Genomic DNA, 21,873 nt, shown 5'->3' on the forward strand with positions numbered 1-21,873 from the left:
ATTATCACTTTTACCAATCTTGTGACCTGTTAGAAAGGACGTGTAGCTTTAAAGAATTTTATTAAGTTGAGGTGTAATTGACATACAACATTATGTTAGTTCAGATGGATGACATAATGATTCTGTTTGTATATACATAGTTACAGAATGTTTTTCCTTATGGTGAGAACTTTTGAGATCTGCTCTCTGAGGAAGTTTGAAATATGCAACAGTGTTATTACCTGTAGTCGCTGTGCTATGTGTTATGTAATAGTTTTCTAATATAAGATCTTATATAAAATATACATAAAAAATTAATGTAAGTGAAACGTTTTGCACATTCTTAAAGCCAAATTTATACTCTTATCCCGGATCAGAAGTTCGTTTTTCTACAGGTAGTTTCTCGGTCCCTAGAGGTGCACTTTATCTTTCTACTATCTTTCTTCTAATCTCCACAGCGGTCTATCCAGGGGTCCTGGGAGAGTTCCCACTGTCCTTTATGTATGTCATTGTCTCCTCGGCCCCAGATAGTATGTTTGGGGCAGCATGTGACTCATCACGCAGAGCAGATGCACGGCAGCATTTCTGAGTGAAGACAGGCTGGCGTTGTTGGCCTTTGCTAGGAAACAGGAAGTTAAAACTAGAGTCAGTGCCCATGAATTCTGCTTAAAATAGCAGATAGATTTAAGACACTTGTTTTAAAAAAATTCTGTTGTCTCTCTTTTGTACATGAGATGCTGTTGTATTCATTTGGATGGATTTTGCGACGTTTTGAGTTCCTTCTTTTCCTGTATCAGGGCAGAGGAGGTGGTTGTCTGAGTTTAAACAAGCTTACCCCCTGTTCCAGCTGCAGGGTGAGTCTGCAGAACCGCGGGGGCCTGTGCAGCCGGGCCCCGCAGATCCCATGGGAAGGAGCATTTCCCACCCCTTGGAGCTGGAGAGTAAACCGGCCGCTGGTATTAGCGACACAGGAGCAACTGAAAGAGCTGAGAATTTAGAGAATAATGGAAATAAGAAAGATGGTGTGTGTGGGTAAGAAACGGTTGTGTCTTTATTTTATTTTTGGCTGCGTTGGGTCTTTGCTGCTGCACACAGGCTTTCTCTAGTTGCAGCGAGCGGGGGCTACTATTTGTTGCGGGTGCGGGCTTCTCATTGTGGTGGCTTCTCGTTGCAGAGCACGGGCTGTAGGCATGCGGGCTTCAGTAGTTGCAGTACACAGGCTCAGTAGTTGTGGCTCGCGGGCTCTAGAGCGCAGGCTCAGTAGTTGTGGCACACAGGCTTAGTTGCTCCATGGCACGTGGGATCTTCCTGGACCAGGGCTCAAACCCGTGTCCCCTGCATTGGCAGGCAGATTCTTAACCACTGAGCCACCAGGGAAGCTCAGTGGTTGTGTCTTGATCCTCACGTTCTTGTGTCTCCCCAGCCCTCGTAGATTAAACAGGAACCCAGAGCTCTCTCGGGGGTGGTTCTGCAGGGGTGAGAAGGTCCTTGCTGTATAGGACACGGTTCAGTGCTGATGACCCCCGTGGTGGATGCCGCTGGCTGTCCTCCGGAGGGAAGAGACCTACTTCCCTCCACAGCCCGGGCGGCACGGAGCTGGGATGAGGGCTGGGTGGGAGGAGGGATGTGCTGTTGGGATTTAGTGGTATTCCTCCAATGACAGATTACCTCGTCTCCATTCCCTTCTCAGTCCTCCTCCATCTAAGAAAATGAAGTTATTTGGATTTAAAGAAGATCCGTTTGTATTTATTCCTGAAGACGACCCATTATTTCCACCTATCCAGTAAGGATGAATTCAACGTTTTAAATTCTTCTTTTAAATTTACTGTAGGGTTCAGTGCACATGTGGTCACATTTAACTGTAGTTTTTCACTTAGCCCCTTTTTAACAACGCATGTCAGAGCTGGATGAAAGTTTAGAGGGTGTTTACTGAACCCTTCAGTTTAATGTGAGCAGTAATCAGAGAACCTAAACCACCCAAAGGTGTAGATGATAGAGAGATGGAGAACTCTGGACTGCGGCCAGGGCTCCCCGCCTTGTTCCCGGCTAGGAAACGAGGAGCAGTGGGTCTGGGTGGGATTTCCAGGTGGAACAAGGTGCTCAGGATAACAGTCTTGGGTTCATCTCTTCCTTGTTTGTCGAACTTAGTATCTATAAACCAGATGGTCACTTACTTTCATCGTCTTGTAGATAACGGGTCCTTTGCCTATGTTTGTAAAAATCCCTCCTGAAAAGCCCATGCGGCAGGTGGGTGCTCTCGGGTGTGGTGTTAGAGCAGCAGTTGAGGGGAGAAGTTGCACCTGTTGACGCAGGTCCCAGGTCTAGCTGCGCTCAGGCGAAGCTCCTGGAGGCCCAGGTGAAGCGGGTGCAGGTGGGCGTCCACGGCAGAGCGCCAGCACCCGTAACCACAGCAGCTTTGAGAAGTGGGGTCTGTCGGGGAGAGCAGGCCGCCGAGAGGCATTCGTCACATTCTGAATGGAACTCTTGTAAGCAGCCCTGTCTTTTTCGCAGGAAATTTTATGCTTTGGGCCCTTCCTTCCCAAAGATGAACTTGTTAACTCGAACCGTGGAGGGGAAGAGGAGGCAGCTCTACATGGTGTCCAAGGAGCTGAGAAACGTGCTGCTGAACAACAGCGAGAGGGTGAAGGTACCGCTCGCCCAGCCCCGGGGCCCGCGCGCTCAGCGTGCCGTGCTTTCGCGTCTGCCCGGACTCGGTCGGGAGGGGCCGGCCCTGATGCGGCCCTGCCAGTTTGTCCGCCGTGGGCAGAGGCGAGCCAAGCTGCCTGGGGGCCTCAGCTGCTGCCAGGCACAGGCTGCCCGGCCACATCCAGTCCGCCCCGCTGGGCTCACGCCGTCTGCGTCACGGGGGATCGACGTCTGCCTGCTGCTCCTGTGGGCGCTTAGCTTTATTTGTTTTTTTCCATTTTCCTTAGAATTTTTCCACTTCTGGGCCCTCTTTTCATTTGCTTTACAGTTTTCCCAGCTCATTTCCCTCTTGTCTGCTTGTTTAATGCAGCTCATCTCTGTGTGGTCTGGAGGCCCCCGAGGTCAGAGTGTTCTCAGGACAGTGCTAGGCCATGAGGTGCTGTCTTTCCTGTCCTCTCTTGGGTGTCCACTGGGGCTTCCAGGCTGACAGTGTCCTTGCTCCCGATGGCCCGTGGAATGTGTGCTGACCTATTCTTGTGTTCTCAGAGGTTCCTGGTTTTAACGTCTATTGTAATTATCAGTCTGTATAAGCCACAGAAACCAAAGCCATGTGAGAGTTATCGTTGGGCCAAGAGAACGTCTATTCTAGTCAGATGACTCTTGAAGTATTTTCCACTCCTTTTTTCCTTCTTTTCCGCAGCTACTTAGAGCCCTGTCTCCTTGTGTTAGAAAGGAGTATTTTAGTCGATTATCCTGACTTTCACTTACGTGCATTTCATCTGATATTTTCCATCCCAGGTTATTAACACTGGGGTTAAAGTCTGGTGTCGAAATAACAGTGGTGAAGAGTTCGACTGTGCTTTCCGGTTGGCGCAGGAGGTAAGTGCAGCCGGTGGGGCGGTACGAGCCGCGGAGGCGTGGATGGGGGATTCTGAGCCGGCCCGGCAGGTCAGGACCACTGAGCACCGGGCCAGCTTCTGCCAGGGGAGCTCTCGAAGACACTGAGCTTTCCCGGGGCGCCAGGGTGGGGCTGTGCTTCCTGGCGTGTGTCCCGTGTGTGTCACTGGCGTCCCGCCTGCCAGGGGCTGTGGAGAGGGGAGGGGCTGCTGTGAGGGGAGGGCTCGCCTCACGTGCATGGGTGGTGATTGCTGCCATTCGTAATGGCCACCTCTCTTTATTCCCACAGGGAATATATACGTTGTATCCATTTATTAATTCAAGAATTATCACCGTCTCGATGGAAGATGTTAAAATTCTGTTAACCCAGGAAAATCCATTTTTTAGAAAACTCAGCAGTGAGGCATACGGCCAAGTCAAGGACATGGGTAAGCAGTTTGACTGGCGCAGAGACGTAACTTGTCCTCGTACACATAATGAAGATGCAGGTGTTCCTGCTTGATGGAGCTTTTCCACCTTTATGTATGTTGTGACTCTGTTCTTGGTGCCTGTGTCGATTTCAGAGGGATTTCTGGAGACATCTGACAACCCCTTTCGTTGAGGGTCAAGGGCATTGCTGGAGCTGCTCTCCTGCCCCGAGCCAGTCTCCCACGGTCACCTGTGCAGGTGTCAGGGCCCAGCCAGGCCACCTGCCAGAGCCCCAAGCCGCCCGCTGTCACTCGGGCAGCCAGAGGGCAGGTCCTCGCACTCGGGTGTGTCTGTGTCTTGAGGCCAGGAGAGATGAGCACAGGCTGTTGGCTTGGTTTGACACCTTGACCAGCCCCCGGCGGTAGAATGTGCATCCTTATTCCTTGCCCAAGGTTCCTGCTGCTCTGTGGGTAGCGTCACATCCTTGCTTTTCTGTTTCATAAACTTCCACCTCGAATCACTGAGTGACGTTTCCTCCTAAGAATACAAATAATTCCACCTGGGACTCTAGTTCTGTTTTTCTTTTCATTCTTGCTTGCTTTTTTATAACTTATTCCTTACTTCCGGCTCGATTGGATGAAAAGGGCACAAATCAGTCATTGAAGTTACGTGGTCTCATGCCTCACGTTCCGGCCTGAAGCCTGAGCAGTCAGAGCTCGCCGTGCCGAGGCGTCTCCCCAGGCAGGGCTGCGTTCAAAGTAGGGATTACTTTAAAGGATGAGGGGACGTGTGTTCTCTTTCTCTTTTAATCCTACATTTGGACGACCACAGCATAATTTTTGACAGTTTTTGATGTGGTGTTCCATGCTCTTTCTGGGAGTTGGAGCAGGTATTTATTTAGTCTTGAGTTCTGAGAATTAAGCAGTAGTTAATCCCGACCTCCCTGCTCCTGAGAGAGGCTTGCTGAGTGTTGCAGTCTCTCAGTGGTCTGACGTGAGCCTCTCCTACACTGTCCCCGTGACCCCACTTGGTGCCTGGCTTGCGGGTGGCGTTGTGAATTTAGATGGAAAGCCCTCTTTTCTGCCTCAAGACCCCTGAGACCAAGAGTCTAGATTACTGTTCTCTGGGCACATAAACGTGCACAGCAGAGGTGTCCCTGCTGGCAGAGCTCGACCAGCGTGTGTCTCTTTCTCTTCCAGCCAAGGGCAGCGTCGTCCTGAAGTACGAACCGGACCCCACGTGAGTGAGACGCTCCTGCCATCGGAGCCTCCATGTTCTTGGTGGTGGGGGGATGGTGGGTGGTCTTAGAAGCCTTTTATGAGGTTCCCCTCAAACAGTACTGCACAAATTTCAGAACTGGAATATTCTTGTAGATCATGAAGATACTCTTGATAAAACATCCCTTTCAAGCCACGTGTATTTGTATTGAGAAGCTACCATGCAGAGTCCTATTCTCTGTGCCCCAGCAATCTAATTCTGATTTTTACCTTGAGCAGAGGAAGTGCACAGATAGGACAGTCGAGAGGTTGAGTTCCTCCAGCTCTGCTGTGGGTGCGGCTGGTGTTTGTGGATCTCCCGTTAGGTATCGGGCAGTGTTGCTCTGCGCCGGGGCATGGCGGCCCGGCCCCCGTAGCTAGACTGACAGCCACCTCGGGAGCACGGGACCACTGCTCTGCGACACCCCTCACGGGGCAGCAGGTCCCGCGTGGTCAGCACTCGCCAGAAACAAGACAGAGGACTTGGATGTCGGGCCCAGGGGTCCTCAGCAAGGGGGTGGCAGAGTCAGCGTTGGCATCCCCAGACAGGTTTACGTTTAACAGCTGCCCCTGTCAAGTAAGGCACCATTTCCGAAGGAGGAGATAGAACAGGGTCTGGGCTGGAGAGGGGTTTGGGCAGCTTCTCTGGTAGGCAGGACCCAGCTGGACAGCTGCCTGGGTGGAGTCTGCACAGGAGGCCAGGTCCCGGCACCCAGCATCGTCTGCGGGGAGCAGCCTGGCGGGGCGGGGACTAGGAGTAAGACGGCAGGTGGGTTTTAAGGTAACAGTGCTCGTGTGGCCCACGTAGAAAACTGTAGGCTGTTTTAAGATGCGGGTCCGCTTTTCCACATATGCTGGTTTCTACTAGTTGAAGTACACAAGTTAAAAGACAGGGGGAAAGACAGCTTCAGGAATTAGATTTTTTTAAAGAGGAAGACAATGGGAGTATGGGAATTTTCTGGTGTCTTCCTGTCATCGTTTTTTTACCAAACCACTAAGAAAAGGAGATGTGTTTCCATCTCCTTTTCTTAGTGGTTTCTCTCTTCCTGGTTCAGGCCTTTCTCTTCTCTTTTTCTGTTTGTTTTTTAAGAAATATGATTGAAACGCTTGTTTGTTCCTTGCACAGCCTGTGTCACTGGTGCCTGGCATCAGGTAGGCTTGGGACACATGTTTACTTAAATGAGGGCTTTAGGAGCCTAAAAACTAGACCAGAGTCACGTTTGAAAGAAAGTAAATAACAGTATGCATGGTACACGCTGATACGCACAGTGCTTGATAAGGGGCACATGCACAATAGGGACAGTAGCCGCCCTACCAGTTAGGAAAGGGGAGCTGATGCCACCTGGGAAGCCGGTTGCACAGGCAGGGTGTTTGGACCCGGATGGCACTGCTTGCCGGACACAGGCAGGCTCCGTGTGGGGGTGGGTGACCAGACCCAATTCCGGGAAGCACTGAGTCTGCAAAGAATGGTGGTCCTGGCTCCTGGTCCTGGCGCCCCGTGCGGCTGGCGCTGTTACTCTGGACCCAGTTACCCGGCCTCCGCGGGGCCTCAGTTTGCTCACCTGTAGACATGGGCAGGAGTTGCAAGGATCCAGGAAGGACAGGACAGATGCCTGTTGGTGGGTAGGGTGGGCATACAGATAGGTCTTCACATTGGCGAAGATGCAAGTATTTGGAGATTCTAACACTGAAAGTGTTTGAAATCTGCAGATTTGGGGGTTATTCCATTGTGAGTTTTTAGAAGGAAAAACTGGCCAACCTGAGGGCGTTGAAGGACAGGAAGAAGGAAGCTGGTTTTCCTTTGAGAAAAGCCTCCATAGAATCACAGACTAAAATGTCTTCCCCGTGGCTTGGGGGTATTTTTGGGGAGCAGTTGTGTGTCAGTACTGCCTACGGTGCAGTGAGGAGGATGTTTAACACTTACCTGGAGCCGTTCTGTTCACAGGAAGCCGGACACGCTCCAGTGCCCCATCGTGTTGTGTGGATGGCGGGGAAAGGCCTCAATTCGAACTTTTGTGCCAAAGAACGAACGGCTTCACTATCTCAGGATGATGGGGCTGGAAGTGTTGGCAGAAAAGAAGAAAGAGGGGGCTGTTCCAACGAGCCAGAGTGCAGCCAGCCCTGGGGCTCCGGAGGACAAGGTGGGTGCTGAGCAAGGGGCAGAGTAGCCGGCCAGCCGGATGCTGCCACAGGCAGTGACCCGGCGGCTGGCCCGCCCCAGTGCGCTGGCTGCAGGGGCCTCCACCTCGGCGTTGCCGCTGAGACAAAACCCAGGACTACTGACTGGTGAGGCACACGTCTGTAAAGACTGGGAAGTGACGGAAGGTTAGGTCTGTGAATGACCCCTGGACTCTTTCACGTGGAGCGTATGGAAGGTATTTTTTTAGCTTGTTAGAATTTCCCCATTTCTTTGGCAAAGTTGGGTCCAGTATGCCTGTTGCCGGTAATAGACTTTCATTGTTAAAGTCTACCAAGAAATAAAACTGCCCTGGCAGAAAATTTCAGGTCCCTTTTGTTATGCCTATATTGGTCTTAAGGCCTAGTGCTTCTTTTAGGCATTCTTTTTTAGAGAGAATCTGTAACTACGTGTGGATTGTTGGAAAACTGTACTATCAACTTTAATAATTGTATTAAGTTGCCCATTAGTGCGACATTAATACGCAGTGGGGTTAATATCTGAGGTCTCAGATGACTTCTGTGCCTTTGTAATAAAAGGTAAAATAAACTTTCTCACAGTAAGAGCTGTACTGTGAATTGTGATATTAGTCATGAGGATTTTATGTGCTTTTATTGGAGTACCCTGCAATTTTAATTTTTAAATGGGGTTTGGGATCCTTGGAAAGTTTAAATAAAGAGTCATTAATGAAAATGGGTATGTGTACGACTCTAGTGTTTACTCCAGTTCATGAGGCAGAAGGAACTAACTGATTTTGGGGTAAATGGAAACATTAGGATTAAAGCCTTCTTAGCTGGTGGAAGGAATTTTAATGTGAAGACAGCTTTTGAATAAAGTCAGCAGTTAGGCCTGAAAGCGCTTGAAGGGCTTTCTTGTGGGTTTACCTTTTATCCTCCGGAGGGCGGTATTGACCCTCCAGCTACAGTGAGCCTGATTTGGGTGGGTAAAGGGTTGCTTAGCAGCTTGGGAACCATCTCCAGTGCTGAATGGGCTCCCTCGGGCACCGTGCTGACCAGGCAGGAGCTGCGCAGCATTTCAGTTAACCACTTACCAGGTCCCTGCTATGTGTCAGGCGGGGTTCTGGGTGACACATCACGACAATCAAAATTTCAGAAGAGAAGAGTATGGTGTGGTGAACCTTCATGGCCCTGTCATCTGGCTTTCACAGTGAATACAGTCTTATTAATACCCACCTTTTTATATTATTTTGAAGTAAGTCATGTCTAACATTTCAAAAGATAAGGACCCTTTTTCTTTTTAAAAAATAACCTCGGGACTTCCCTGGCGGTCCAGTGGTTAAGACTTCGCCTTCCAGTGCAGGGGCCGTGGGTTCAATCGCTGGTCTGGGAACTAAGATCCCACATGCCTCATGGCCAAATTACCAAAACATAAAACAGGAGCAACATTGTAACAAATTCAATAGAGACTTTAAGAATGGCCCACATCAAAAAAATCTTTTAAAAAATAAAAATAACAAATAACCTCAGGGGCTTCCCTGGTGGTGCAGTGGTTGAGAGTCCACCTGCCAATGCAGGGGGCACGGGTTCGTGCCCCGGTCCGGGAGGATCCCACGTGCTGCGGAGCGGCTGGGCCCATGAGCCATGGCCACTGAGCCTGCGCGTCTGGAGCCTGTGCTCCGCAATGGAAGAGGCCACAACAGTGAGAGGCCCACGTACTGCAAAAAAAAAAAAACAAACCTCAATAACTTCACACCAAAAGCAGTAACAATTCCTTAACATCAAATAACTTACATGAAAATTCTGTATACTGAAAACTATTAAGACATGGATGAAAAAATTGAAGACACAAATAAATGGGAAGATACTCCATGCTCATGGATTGGAAGAATTAATACTGTTGAAATGTCCGTACTGCCCAAAGTGATCTTACAGATTTGATGCAAGCCCTAAAAAATTCCAACGGCATTCTTCACAGAAAAAAGAATCCTAAAATTTGTATGGAACCACAAGAGACCCTGAATAGCCAAGGCAATCTTGAGAAAAAGGGTAAAACTATAGGCATCATATTCCTGATTTCAAACTGTATTAAAAAGCTATAGCAAAACAGTATGCTATTGGTAGAAAAACAGGCATGTAGATCAGAATAGAAAGCCCAGGAATAAACTCATGCATATATGGTCAATTTTTGGCAAAGGAACTGAGACTATACAATGAGAACAGGACAGTCTCTTCAATAAATAGTGCAGGGAAAAGAGGATTTGCCACATGCACAGAGCATGAAACTGGACCTGTATCTTACACATATACAAAAGTCAGCTCAAAGTGGATTAAAGACTTAAATGTAGACTGAAACTCTGAAATTCCTAGAAGAAAATATAAGGGGTAAGCTCCATGACATGGCTCCTGGCAATGATTCTTTTGGGTATGACAACAAAAGCAAAAATAAACAGGTGGGACTACAAAGGAAACCAACAAAATGAAAAGGTGATCTATGGGATGGAAGAAAATGTTTGCAAACCATATGTCTGATAAGGGGTTAATACTAAAATTTAACCTGTTAATAGTAAAAATACAGGGAACCCATACAACTGAATTTTAAAAAAATCCAATTAAAAAAGGGGCAAAGGACTTAAGTAGGCATTTTCCCAAAGAAGACAAATGGCCACAGATACATGAAAAAGTGCTCAGCATCAGCAGTCATCAGGGAAATGCAAATCAAAACCCCAATGAGATGTCACCTCACAGTTTGTTAGGATGACTATTACCTAAAAGAAGAAAGGCTGGTGAGGGCATGGGGAAGAGAGAACCCTGGTACACTGATGGTGGGAGTGGAAAACAGTCTGGAGGTTCTTCAAGAAATGAAAAATAGAACTCCCAGATGATTCAGTAGTCTTCTCGGTATTTATCCAAAGGGAATGAAACTTATCTCCAAGAGATATCTGCACCCCCATGTTAGTCATAATGTCATTTACAATAGCCAGGGTACGGAAACGGGTAAACCTAAGTGTTCATCAACAGATGAATGGGTAAAGAAGTGGCGCATATACATACAATGGGATATTATTCAGCCGTAAAAAAGAGAGCAGCCCTGCCATTGTGACAACATGGATGGACCTTGGGCGTTGTGCTGAGTGAAATAAGGCAGAAAGACAATACGACAAGGTGCCGTTTATGCGTGGAATCTAAAACAGAAAAGTTGAACTCAGAAAAAAGCAGTGGAAAAGTGGTTGCTGGGAGATGGGGAAGAAATAAAGACCAAAAAACCCCACAGATAGCTCAGTTAATGTTCACATTTGCTTATTCTCAGTTTGTTTTTTAAATTGGTTTGGACAAATAGACCACACGCTGTGTTTGGTTGATTTGTCTCCTAAGTCTCTTGATTTTGAAATACTTTCCAGCTCAGTAGTGTGAAGAATTCCTATTTACCCTTCACCTAAATTCCTGTGTCTGTGTGTGTATAACTAATTTTTTTTCTGAACCATTTGAGTTAGTTGCAGACATGTTTCATTATCCCTTAGTACTTCAGCATGTCTTTGCTAAAAACCAGGGCACCAGGAGCATATCAAGAGGCTCGTGATGTGGATTTGTCGCTTCCTAGTTAAGTTTTACTTGAGTAAAACTGCCTCCACATTTCTTCACTTAAAACCATAACAGGTATTTTGCAGGGAGATACTCTGACTATGTATCTCTTTGTTGTCAAACTTTACCAGCTTTAGCATTTCTTGGTAATTTTTTCTGAACCAGTATTTACCATGAGATCTGCAAAATGATAATTTGCGATTTTATCACTCCTCTACATTATTAGTTTGCATTCTACACTAAACACTTTTCCCCTCTCCCCTATTTACTTCTTTATTCATTTATATCATGTGGACTCAAGGATTCCTATTTTATTCAGTAAGCTATATGTTACTGTCATTGTCCCAGGATATGCTGATGGGAGCTGCTTCTAGTCGGTTCTAACATCCTTCCACATGTCCCCATCATGCTTCTTTCTGGCACAGTGATGGTCCAGGCCTGGAGCCACCCCGGATCCCCGGATCCTTTTAGTGGAACCCGGTAGTTAGAAACCAACGTCTGGTATTAGGTGTGCTCACGGCTACTGGGGTGTTGTTTCTTACAGACCCTCTCAGCAGAGAGAGCTAGGAAGTAAATGTGTGTGTGTGCACACACCTTACATTTGTACATCTGTATGCGTTACCTGTACATTGTTTAAAACCATGTCACACCAATACCTCTGATTCCAACCCAACACCTGGTTCTGTTATAGTCCCCCTTCCATATTTATCTTCCCGTTTTTCCCACATAAGCAGCATAGCCCTGATTCTCCTATTTCTATTTGTTCAACATTTGAAGGTACTAATCCCCTCTTTCACTGGAGCTGAAAGCCTCAGACCTTGGCCCTTCCAGTTCCCACCAGCTGTGCCAGGGCCAACTTCACCAACCAAAGGGAAGGGGGAGCTCTTAGTTCTGTTCAAGTTTCTCCAGAGCTTCTTTAAAATGCAGATTTCTGGCCCTATTATTGGAGACTCTTTTTTTCTTTTTTTTTCTTTTTTTTTTTTTTTTGTGGTACGCGGGCCTCTTCAGTGTTGTGGCCTCTCCCCTGTTGTGGCCTCTCCCGTTGCGGAGCACAGGCTCCGGATGCACAGGCTCAGCGGCCATGGCCCATTGGCCCAGCTGCTCCGCGGCATGTGGGATCTTCCCGGACTGGGGCACGAACCCACGTCCCCTGCATCGGCAGGCGGACTCTCAACCACTGTGCCACCAGGGAAGCTCGGAGACTTATTTCTTACGACCGGGTGGAGTCTAAACCCCATATGACCTGACTTGTGATCAGGTTGAGGACCATTGGTTTATGTAACCTTAAAGGCAAATGAGAACCCTTGCTGTTTTCTTTGCAGTAAAGATGGCTAACATTTGTTCAGTTGAGGTACTGTACAAACATTTTGTGTAGCTGTAGTCTCTATTGGCATGGTTAGATTGTCACGACCAATATTAAATGACAGAACCATAATTCAAACCCGGGTCTGTCCACACTGCATCATAGTTACGGTGGGCCCACACAGTCGATAAAACACCCTTGAGTATTTAGATCTCATCCCAATTTAATGTATAAGCAAACGAAGTCCTAGGTAATAACAGTCATTTAACAGGACAGTGTCGGGCCTTTGCCAATGATATTGAAGTGATTTACTTACACTGACTCGTATCAGTCAGGTGTGACCAGGAGAAACCACATAGTAGTTTGTGGGAACGGGAAATTTAATAGGAAGGATGGCTTACGGTAGTGGGGTCGGGGTAATGAGGGCTTGGCTGGTGAAAAGTAAAGAGAATGGTGAAGGGTGTGGGGATGACAGAAGGAGCAGCTAGCCGTGCGCGAGGGCACCTCGGGAAGAGCCCGTCCCTCCTCACCTCGGGATTTGTGGAGGAGGGTGTGACCGCAGGGACATTGCTACGGCTCTGCGCTGGTGGAATTTGCTGGAAATCTGCCCTTTAGGGTGCCGGGGAAGGCTGCTGGCTGCTGGGCGCTGCTGGCCATTGCACCCTGCAGGAGCTGGACACCGGGCAGCTGCACACAGTGGGGCAGCTGCACACAGTGGGGCAGCTGGGGAGCAAGGACACCAGAATCTTGAGGCCAAACCCCTTCTTCCTGCAGTGTCTCTCTAGTGCCCTCTAGTGACAGAACTGCCAGAACTGTTTCAAGGACCCAGATCCGTTTTGGCTGAGAGGGCAGTGATGGATGAACCTGGAGCCATGAGACAATAAACTGACAAGTGATATGTGACTCATTCAATACAGCAGCCTAATGGGGGGGGGTATTATCACCCCTACTGACAGATAAAGAAATTGAAGCAAAAATAAGTAACTACCAGACATCATACAGAGTAAGTGACAAAGCCAGGATTCCAATTTTTTTGTTTTTGTATGTTTGTTTTTTCTTTAAAACACAGTAGTTTATTTTTTTTATCACATTATGAGCAGCCTGCAGGTAGGCTGTTTTGATAAATACGGGAACTTTAGTTACCAAAACATAAAATAATTCAAATTTAAATTTGAATTTGAATTTCCCCTGATTCCCTAATTAGGGGTACAACAATTGGTATATAACATTTATTATTATTATTTACATAAGCAAGGCTTCATTACCTTTTGAAAAAATAAATTCAATTTTTTTTCTTCAGACCTCCTGCTCCTTCCCTGAATTAACAGGATTCCAATTTCTAAAGGAGTCTTGACCTACAGGAGCACAGCTGGCAGTTCGGTTGTGGGTGGGGCCTCTGTCGCAGGACACCTCCCCTTTTAAGGGATGGCTGCATTGCAAGGGCTGCTTTTTAGTGATCACATTTTCATGGTTTCAGCAGCTTTTCAAAATGGCCAGTAAGGAGTGAACCTCCAGAGGAATAAATGTGATATATGAGTATATGTTTTCTTGCTTCTTTTAAAATTAAGGCTATTTAAAACCTCTAAACTTTTTTGTCAAGTGTAAATTTATGAGCTTTTCTCGAAGCAGAGGATAATTAGGAGGGTTTGGTTTGAGACATGGATTGAATCCAGGCATCTAATTTCACTGTCCCCCGAAGCCCTAGTAAAACTACAGTAACCATATATATATATATATATATATATTTTTTTTTTTTTTTTTTTTTTTGCGGTACGCGGACCTCCCACTGTTGTGGCCTCTCCCGTTGTGGAGCACAGGCTCCGGACGCGCAGGCTCAGTGGCCATGGCTCACGGGCCCAGCTGCTCCGCGGCACGTGGGATCTTCCTGGACCGGGGCACGAACCCGTGTCACCTGCATTGGCAGGCGGACTCTCAACCACTGAGCCACCAGGGAAGCTCCAGTAACCATATTTTAACAAACAGAAACAGAGGGCAGTACAGAAGCAACACAATTTCAGAAGCTGGAAAGCAAACTGCACGGTAGTAATAAGAGAACTGAGAGAGTGAGCCCTGAAATCAGTGGTGAGCACAGCCGAGAAGCAGTCCGCTGTGCAGCCGTCCACAGGCGGCCCTTCCCTGGGTTCCCGAATGTTTGGGGCAGCTGGTCTCCCCGTGGGAGATTATTGGAAGACACTTCTCTGGAACCTGTCCAGCTCCAGGGGAAAAATCTAAAGCGTGGCCTCAGGATTCCCAGAGCTGGCCGCCCAGAGTCCCCCCTCAGGTGGCATTCTCCCCAGCAGTGCAGCTGAGACGCCTTGGAGCCCTCGCATAGTCAAGAGGAGACAACCAAGGATTCCCCAGACACCTGGAAACAGTCTCTGTCATTGAATATAGGGATCAAAGCAAACAGGACGAAGCAGCTAGGAAGAAGCACAGACTCTACAGGGAGAAGAAAGCTTCTTAAAAAAAAATCCCTTTTATTAAAAATAAGCTAGAGGAGGATGGTGTATGGCTAAGCCTGATGAGCCGTTTAAAAACCAAAAATAAAAATTGACAAGGATGTTCTTAACATGAACACTTACACTGAAGGTCTCTCTCCAGTTCTAATCAACATTTGGTGAGGGGTTTCAGCTCTGAAAAGAGGGCGTTGCAGGAGAAAAGACCGATCTGGCTGAAGAACGAACGTTTTCTTGCCAGGACACAGATACCGCTCATATTTGCCTAGAGGGCATCTCTGAAGGAGACCCACACGTCCAGAAATAGCGGTGGATTGGTTGCAGGTGAGGCAACCTGGGAGACAAATTTTTCACTTAAAAGCCTGTTTCCTTTGAGCTTTGGAATACCACCTTAGAGAAGATGATAAAATAAAGTTCCTAAAAAAGAATGACAAATATACATAACTCTGACCCAGCAAGTCCACTTCCTGCACTTGCAAGTGAGCAAAATGATGTGTCTACATCATGCAATGCAACATCGTTTATGGTAACAAAACCGGAAAGACCTGCAAAGCCCATGGCAAGGGCACTGGTGAAATTAATGATGCCTAACCATGCAGAGGAACACTCCCGCCATCAAAAAGGCGGGAGGAAACCAAGAGTCCTCTCCCAGTGGACTGGGAGAATCATTCAGCCAGTTGTGACATACGTGTGAAGTGCTGTCCACCAGGAAGCTCATCAGAGACTCAGAGCCCAAGGTTTGTACCAGGGCTGGTCATGTAGGCACCCCCTGCCTGGCACATTCAAAATCCCAGCCTTCCACAAGGAAAGCAGGTGTTCAGGACATTGCATAAACAGTCGAGGCACAGAAACCCTCCCAATCAGTTAGGGTGGGCGGAACACTCCCAAAATTCAAGTTCCCAGAGGCCAGCCTTGCATTCAGGCCTTTCTGAGGACAGTGGTCTCAGCCCTACTGTGTTAGCTCTTCCCGGCACATCTCTGCCCTGGCTCACTCACTTTGATGACGTGAGTGCTGTGTTGAAGGAGCAAAGAGCTGAGGGCCCTCGGGCAGCAACTCACACGGCACTGAATCCTGCCAACAGCTGTGTAGGTGGGCCTGGAAGCGGGTCGATCCTTAGTCAAGTCTTGAGATGACTGAGCCTCGTGAGACACCTTGAAGACGGAGACCCAGAAAAGACCCAAATTCCTGATCCACAGAAACCACGAGATGACAAATGTTTCAAGCCACTAAATCCTGGGGTGATTTGTTATGCAGCCATAGATAACTGATATAGTCACTTACTGACTGATTGACTGACTGTGTGAGCCCGGGCAAGTTTCTTAACATCTCTGGGCCTCCATTTCCTCATCTGTGAAATGGGCATAATGACAGCACCCACCTGATAGGGCTGAAGTTGTGACAGAGTGGGACACACTGGGGACAGCACTTGACAGCAAGTGTTTCAACGTGGAGGCTGATTTTTTTAGGCTGCTAGGACAAGGCATTCACTGCTAAGCCCTTGTTTCTTTTTTCTTTTTTTAAGATTTAATTTTATTTATTTTTGGCTGCATTGGTTCTTCGTTGCTGTGAGCAGGCTCTCCCTAGGTGTGGCGAGCGGGGGCTACTCTTCGCTGCGATGTGCGGGCTTCTCCTTGCAGTGGCTTCTTTTGTTACAGAGCACGGGCTCTAGGTGTGCGGGCTTCAGTAGTTGTGACATGTGGGCTTCAGTAGCTGTGGTGCACAAGCTCTAAAGCGCAGGCTCAGTAGTTGTGGCACACGGGCTTATTTGCTCCGTGGCATGTGGGATATTCCCGGACCAGGGATGGAACCCGTGTCCCCCTGCACTGGCAGGCGGATTCTTATCCACTGCACCACCAGCGAAGTCCGTAGCCTTTGTTTCTTTTCCCTCTTGGATAAAACCTTTTGATCAGGCAGACAGAGATCAGCTGGGGTGAAGTACATGCAGCTTAAACTGTGGTTCTTGCTCACAGGTTCTGTTGCTGCAAAGGTCCTCAGTCTCAGGAGTGACTAAGGCAGTCAGACACGGAGGGAAAGCCCGGGAACCGCATAGCACCACCTGGTTCATATGCTTCTGCTCTCACTTCTTTTCATGGGCTCGGGGAGGGGGTGTTTCATGCAAGGGGTAGCAGCTCAGGAACTGGTCTCGGCAGGAAATACGGAACTGTGTAATGGACCCCATTCTTTGATTTTCAAGCACCAGTTTCCATCACCAGCTCTCCCATCCTTAAAGTCAAACTTCAGTATTGAAGATAGTTTTAAAGTAGGGAATGAGAAACTCATAAAACCTGGAAAACATCGGCCTTGCATTAAAAGTATCCAAGCACCTGGGAAATTATGCACATTTGTGTTCCAATTAGATTATTTATAAGATTGTCATTGGTGTCAGGAGAATGGCTACACTTTTTAAAATAAAAATAAATATCTGTGGTTTGTTTTTCCAGGTGGATTTTGGTTGCAACAGATAGCATTTCCCAGTAACAAAATGTCTAACTATTTAAGCCAGTTTTAAACAATGACAAGTACAAACAGTAGAAAGGGTCCAGAGCATGCACTAATGGGATTCAACCAGCGCCAACGTTCAGATATGCCTTTTAATAACCGATCTCTCATTAGTAGCGTTGGACCGTTTGCGTGGCCCAATCTTTGGAAAGGCAGAGACATAAAGTACATATAAATATAGAAGTGGGCAGCGGTCTGCTTCCCAATGATAATCAGCAAGTCAAGTCCAGTGGGTGAGGGAAGGTTGAGGTGTGCTGAGGGCCTGTCCTGCTTGGGAGGGAGGTGACAGTTCTCTAAGGCTGATTCAGCAATGCATGTTTTAGTTAGGTTCCCTGGGAAACAGCCCCGGGCTGGAGATATGCATGCAGGAAGTTTGGATAAGAACGCTAGGCCCAGGGAAGGAAGCAGGGCTGGGCTGTGTGCCCAAGCATGGTGCATCCCCTACACAACTGACATGTGTTTGTCAACATGGTAGAGACATAAAAATAGGAATTATGACTTCCCATCCACTAGAGGAAAAAGGTAACAAAATTTTATCAGCTAAGGGGAGCGAAGAATGGGGAAAAAGGATAGAAATAACAAGAAAACACAAGAAAGACAAAACAGCTCAAACAATTGAAACGAGACGGACACAGGCAAACACTAACCAAAGATGGAGGTGTGGGTGTTTTACTTTAATATTATTTGGAAGAGTCCAACATTTACAGCGTTCAGTATTTGAGGGGTTCAGATCAGCAAGATGCCTCCCCCCACCCTCGCCCGGCCCCCTTTCTACTCCATGGCAGCCATGAGCATCAGTCATTTCCTGCATATTCTTCCAGAGATATTCCATGCAGGTATTTTCTCCCTTTTACACAAATATGACTTCTATACAGAATGTTCTGCTCCTAGCATTTGCTTTTATTTAATAATGCAGCTTGGAAATGATTTCATATCAGTACATCTGGAGCTTCGTTCTTTCTTAGCGGGCAGAGGATCCCCCATTTAGCCAAAACCTTGTGAATAGACACTTGGGTTGTTTCCGGTCCTTTGTTACTACCCCAAAAGCCTGCAAGAATAACCTTGTACCTTTCATTTCAAATACTGTGTGGCATGTGGGTTAGAATAAATTCCTAGCAGTGACATTTATTGGTCAGGGAATATGTGCATTTTAAATGAGGACAGATATCAGGCATGTTGATATTAATATCAAATAAAACAGAATTCATTGTAAGACATTAAATGGGAAAAACAGGAATATTTTATATATTTTATACTTATAAAAGAAATAATCTACCAAAAACATATAACAGCCTTTAACCTTAAAACACCTTACAACAAAATACTAAAAAAGCAAAAAATATTACCAGTAGAAGAAGAAATTGACAAATCCACAGTTATATTAAGAAATTTTAATAATAACATCTATCAGAAATTGACAAGCAAAGTAGAATATAGGGATTTGAGTATCAATTAACAAGCCTGAGCAAACACAAAGTAATGACATAGAACACATACGCATTAGGGGTGACCGATCATTCAGAAGCTTTTGGAAAGACCAGTAAAACAGGCACATCTCTGGTAACTGCTCAAGGAAGAAAGAGACAGTGAGAGAAGGCAGCTGCACTACTGGAGAGACTCGTAAGTGTGCAAGGACACATCCACCCCCCTTTGTGCCAATGGGCTGGAAGACATGGGTGAAATGAAAACATACAGGAAATCACCAGATTTGTTCCAAGACACGGAGAGAAACATAGGGAAAGGGCGGTTGGAGACGCACCCACCTCCTCGCCCCAAACAGGCACGAGGCCCAGGGGCAGTTCCAGGTGAGCTTTGCCAAATTTTCCGGGAACACCTCTTTCCTATGTTAAATTCACTTTATAGAAAACGTTAGGACATTTCCCCCATCATTCTATGTGGGCATACCCAGGAGGCCCCAAGTGGTCAAGGACACATACAAAAAAGGAAACCCTGCTGCTGACACATCACTACCACAGATGTGAAAAGACCTGAGTAAAACATGAGTGAGACAAGACAAGCCGGGAATTAAAATAAGGGATGTGCTATGATGTATTCACGGGGCATAAGGAATTACATTCTCTATATAATTATATATTTTATTATATATACTGTAGATATTATTTATTATATATTTACATTATAAAATAAACTATGAATGTATACATTTAATACAGCTACATAAGGAATCATAAGGAGAAAAATTAAAATCAAAGGAGAAAAATTAAAATACTGACTTAATGAAATTCAAGACTCATTCCTTACCTTAAAAGTAAAAATAAGCTAAGAATAGAAGGGAACTTTTTTAACTTCATGAAGGGTATTTGACAGAAATCCTGTATCAAACATCATACTTAAGGGTAAAAATATTGGAAACCAGAACTGAGTAACAATTAGTCCACATCGACAGTCCTGGTCAGTACAGTGAGGACAAGAGAAGAAGTGAGGGAAAGAAGGGATCAACACTGCCATCATTTGCAGGTCAGATAATTATCTATGTATGAAAATCCAAGAGAATGAACTGGAAAGGTATATAAAAAACTTTTATTTAAACAGTTCAGTGATTTGATAAAGATAAAAGACATCATAAAGATTTTTACAAAGTGACACACTGAGAGAAAATATTTGCCGTATGTATAACAGATAACATCACCTCCATGCTATGTAAATAGCTTCTTCAAATCACTAAGAGATGAACAATTTGAGAGAAAAGTAGGCAAAGGAGAGACACAGGTAATTTGCAGAAAAAGATGTGCAAGAGACCACTAGACAGCCCCACGCAGACTTAAGAAATGAGAAATAATAGTGTCAAGGAGTTTTGATTATTCACTCCTCAAAGGGACCAAAGTTGAAGGGGTGATGGTGGTGGGCAAGTGGGTGCCTTCAGGTTAGTGCCATCATCTTGGGAGGTGGGCTTTCCCTGTGCTTCCGGTTAGATTTCAGGAGAGGCTGTGTTGCTGGCACGACTGACATGACCTTGGGTTAAGTAGGTCTGGGTTAGGGGCGGGGATCTCCGTAGATCTCTGTTGTTCTAGGACTTGGATCCCAGGAGTCGGATGGATGAGGCTCTTCCCTATTCTCTCACGGGGCTGAAGGGTGGCCAGGTGTGTCTGTGTGGGTGTTTAGCCTCTGCCTGGCTGGCTGTGACCCTCCAGGGGTGACAGTCCTAGTAGAGGTCTTCTAGAGTAGAGTCCTAGTAGAGGTCTTCACTGGCATGATGTGCATAAAAGCCACAGCGGTGGCGTCAGGTGTCACCCAGAGTCTGGGAGCTGAGATGTCTCCCAAGCCCTCTCTCTCATCATCTGAAGCCGCGGGCCCCGCCCAGGTGCTCACCTGTTGTCATAAACCCTCGCGGTCGGTCGCGTTGGCACCTGCGCTTCCACATGGCCTCTAGCAGCTAGTGTGCTTCGCTCTCTGTCTGCTTCCCTCCCTCTAGACAGCAAGCTCCACCAGGACAGGGAGGTTTGCCTCTCTCGGCAGGGGCTGGTGTTGGTGAGCAAATCCCAGCGGCAGGCGTCCTGCGTGATGAATGCCAGCCTCTCGAGGGGACACTGGCTTTTCTGTCCCTCCCTCAGGCTTACGGTTTGGGAGGAAGTGAGACTGGCTCTCTGGTCACCTGTGTGTGTGTGTGTGTGTGTGTGTGTGTGTGTGTGTGTGTCTGCTTTGCCCAGCTGGTCACAGGACTCAGGGAAGGGGCTAAACAAGCCCCCATCCCCCCACCCCTGGGACACCAGCCTATTGTGAGATTCAAGGAGCTGAACCTGAACCACCCGGTGCTTGGGAAGCATCTACCTGGCGGGCGACTGCCACGTGATCTCCAATTCATCTCCTAAGCCAACACCTGCTGGATGCTTGTGCCTTGTTCCCACATGGACACACGCTGCCTGGTGGGTGGGCGTCATTGCCTGGCACGTTTCAGGACGAGGAAACGGGAGGAAGCTCTCAGAGGGCTCTACCCAGGGACAAAGCTGGGGTTTCTCTCTTGCCTCGCAGGGCAGTCTGCGGAGGGAGGAGAGACCCCTCGTGCAGTCTTGTGTGGATGTAGCTTAAAAAGCATATCTATTCAGCATTATGAATATGAATTTTACACTTGGAACATGACACTAAGGGCATTAAAAAATCATTAACTGCAGAAAATTAAGCTCATCTGAATCTTGGCAGGCGGAGCTATGTAGAAGACCCTCTTCCCAGCCTGGGGCCCTCCCAGCACCTCCCCCCATGTAGGCATAGTATCAGAATCTCCAGGAGGGGGAGTGAGAGGAGAGATGCCAAGTTTCAGCCACAGGATTTATTTTTTTTATTTTTTTTATTTTTTTCAGTACGCGGGCCTTTCACTGTTGTGGCCTCTCCCATTGTGGAGCACAGGCTCCGGACGCACAGGCTCAGCGGCCATGGCTCACGGGCCCAGCCGCTCCGCGGCATGTGGGATCTTCCCGGACCGGGGCACGAACCCGTGTCCCCTGCATCGGCAGGCGGACTCTCAACCACTGCGCCACCAGGGAAGCCCCAGCCACAGGATTTTAAAAGCTCCCCTGGAGCTGCAGGACCAGAAGGCCGGGTGGGTCTCAGACGTCCCTGAGCCCTTGTTCTCCTCTCCCTCCTTGCCATCAGGAAGGGGCAAAAGGGGGTGCATACCTGGAGGGCAAACGCTTCCACGTTTCTGTGAAACGTGCTGCCCTGGCGTGGCGGGGGGCGGTCCTCCCTGTAACTGACGTG

The 21,873-nt window shown here is 47.4% G+C and overlaps 1 protein-coding gene across 1 annotated transcript in view; it reads left to right on the forward strand.

The window, feature by feature from the left end:
• Nucleotides 1-8,067, forward strand: part of NSUN2 (NOP2/Sun RNA methyltransferase 2) — a 29,564-nt gene extending 21,497 nt beyond the window's left edge. Inside the window, exons 12-18 of the mRNA XM_082621032.1 lie at nucleotides 827-1,011; nucleotides 1,670-1,762; nucleotides 2,491-2,626; nucleotides 3,424-3,504; nucleotides 3,812-3,950; nucleotides 5,130-5,169; nucleotides 7,132-8,067. Coding sequence (XP_082477158.1) covers nucleotides 827-1,011; nucleotides 1,670-1,762; nucleotides 2,491-2,626; nucleotides 3,424-3,504; nucleotides 3,812-3,950; nucleotides 5,130-5,169; nucleotides 7,132-7,354 — 897 coding nt within the window. The 3' untranslated portion in view covers nucleotides 7,355-8,067. The remainder of the gene's footprint in view (nucleotides 1-826; nucleotides 1,012-1,669; nucleotides 1,763-2,490; nucleotides 2,627-3,423; nucleotides 3,505-3,811; nucleotides 3,951-5,129; nucleotides 5,170-7,131) is intronic.
• Nucleotides 8,068-21,873: the final 13,806 nt, after the last annotated feature.

This window comes from Mesoplodon mirus (genome assembly GCF_964341445.2).
Source record: "Mesoplodon mirus genome assembly, chromosome: 5".
Lineage (NCBI taxonomy): Eukaryota > Metazoa > Chordata > Mammalia > Artiodactyla > Ziphiidae > Mesoplodon > Mesoplodon mirus.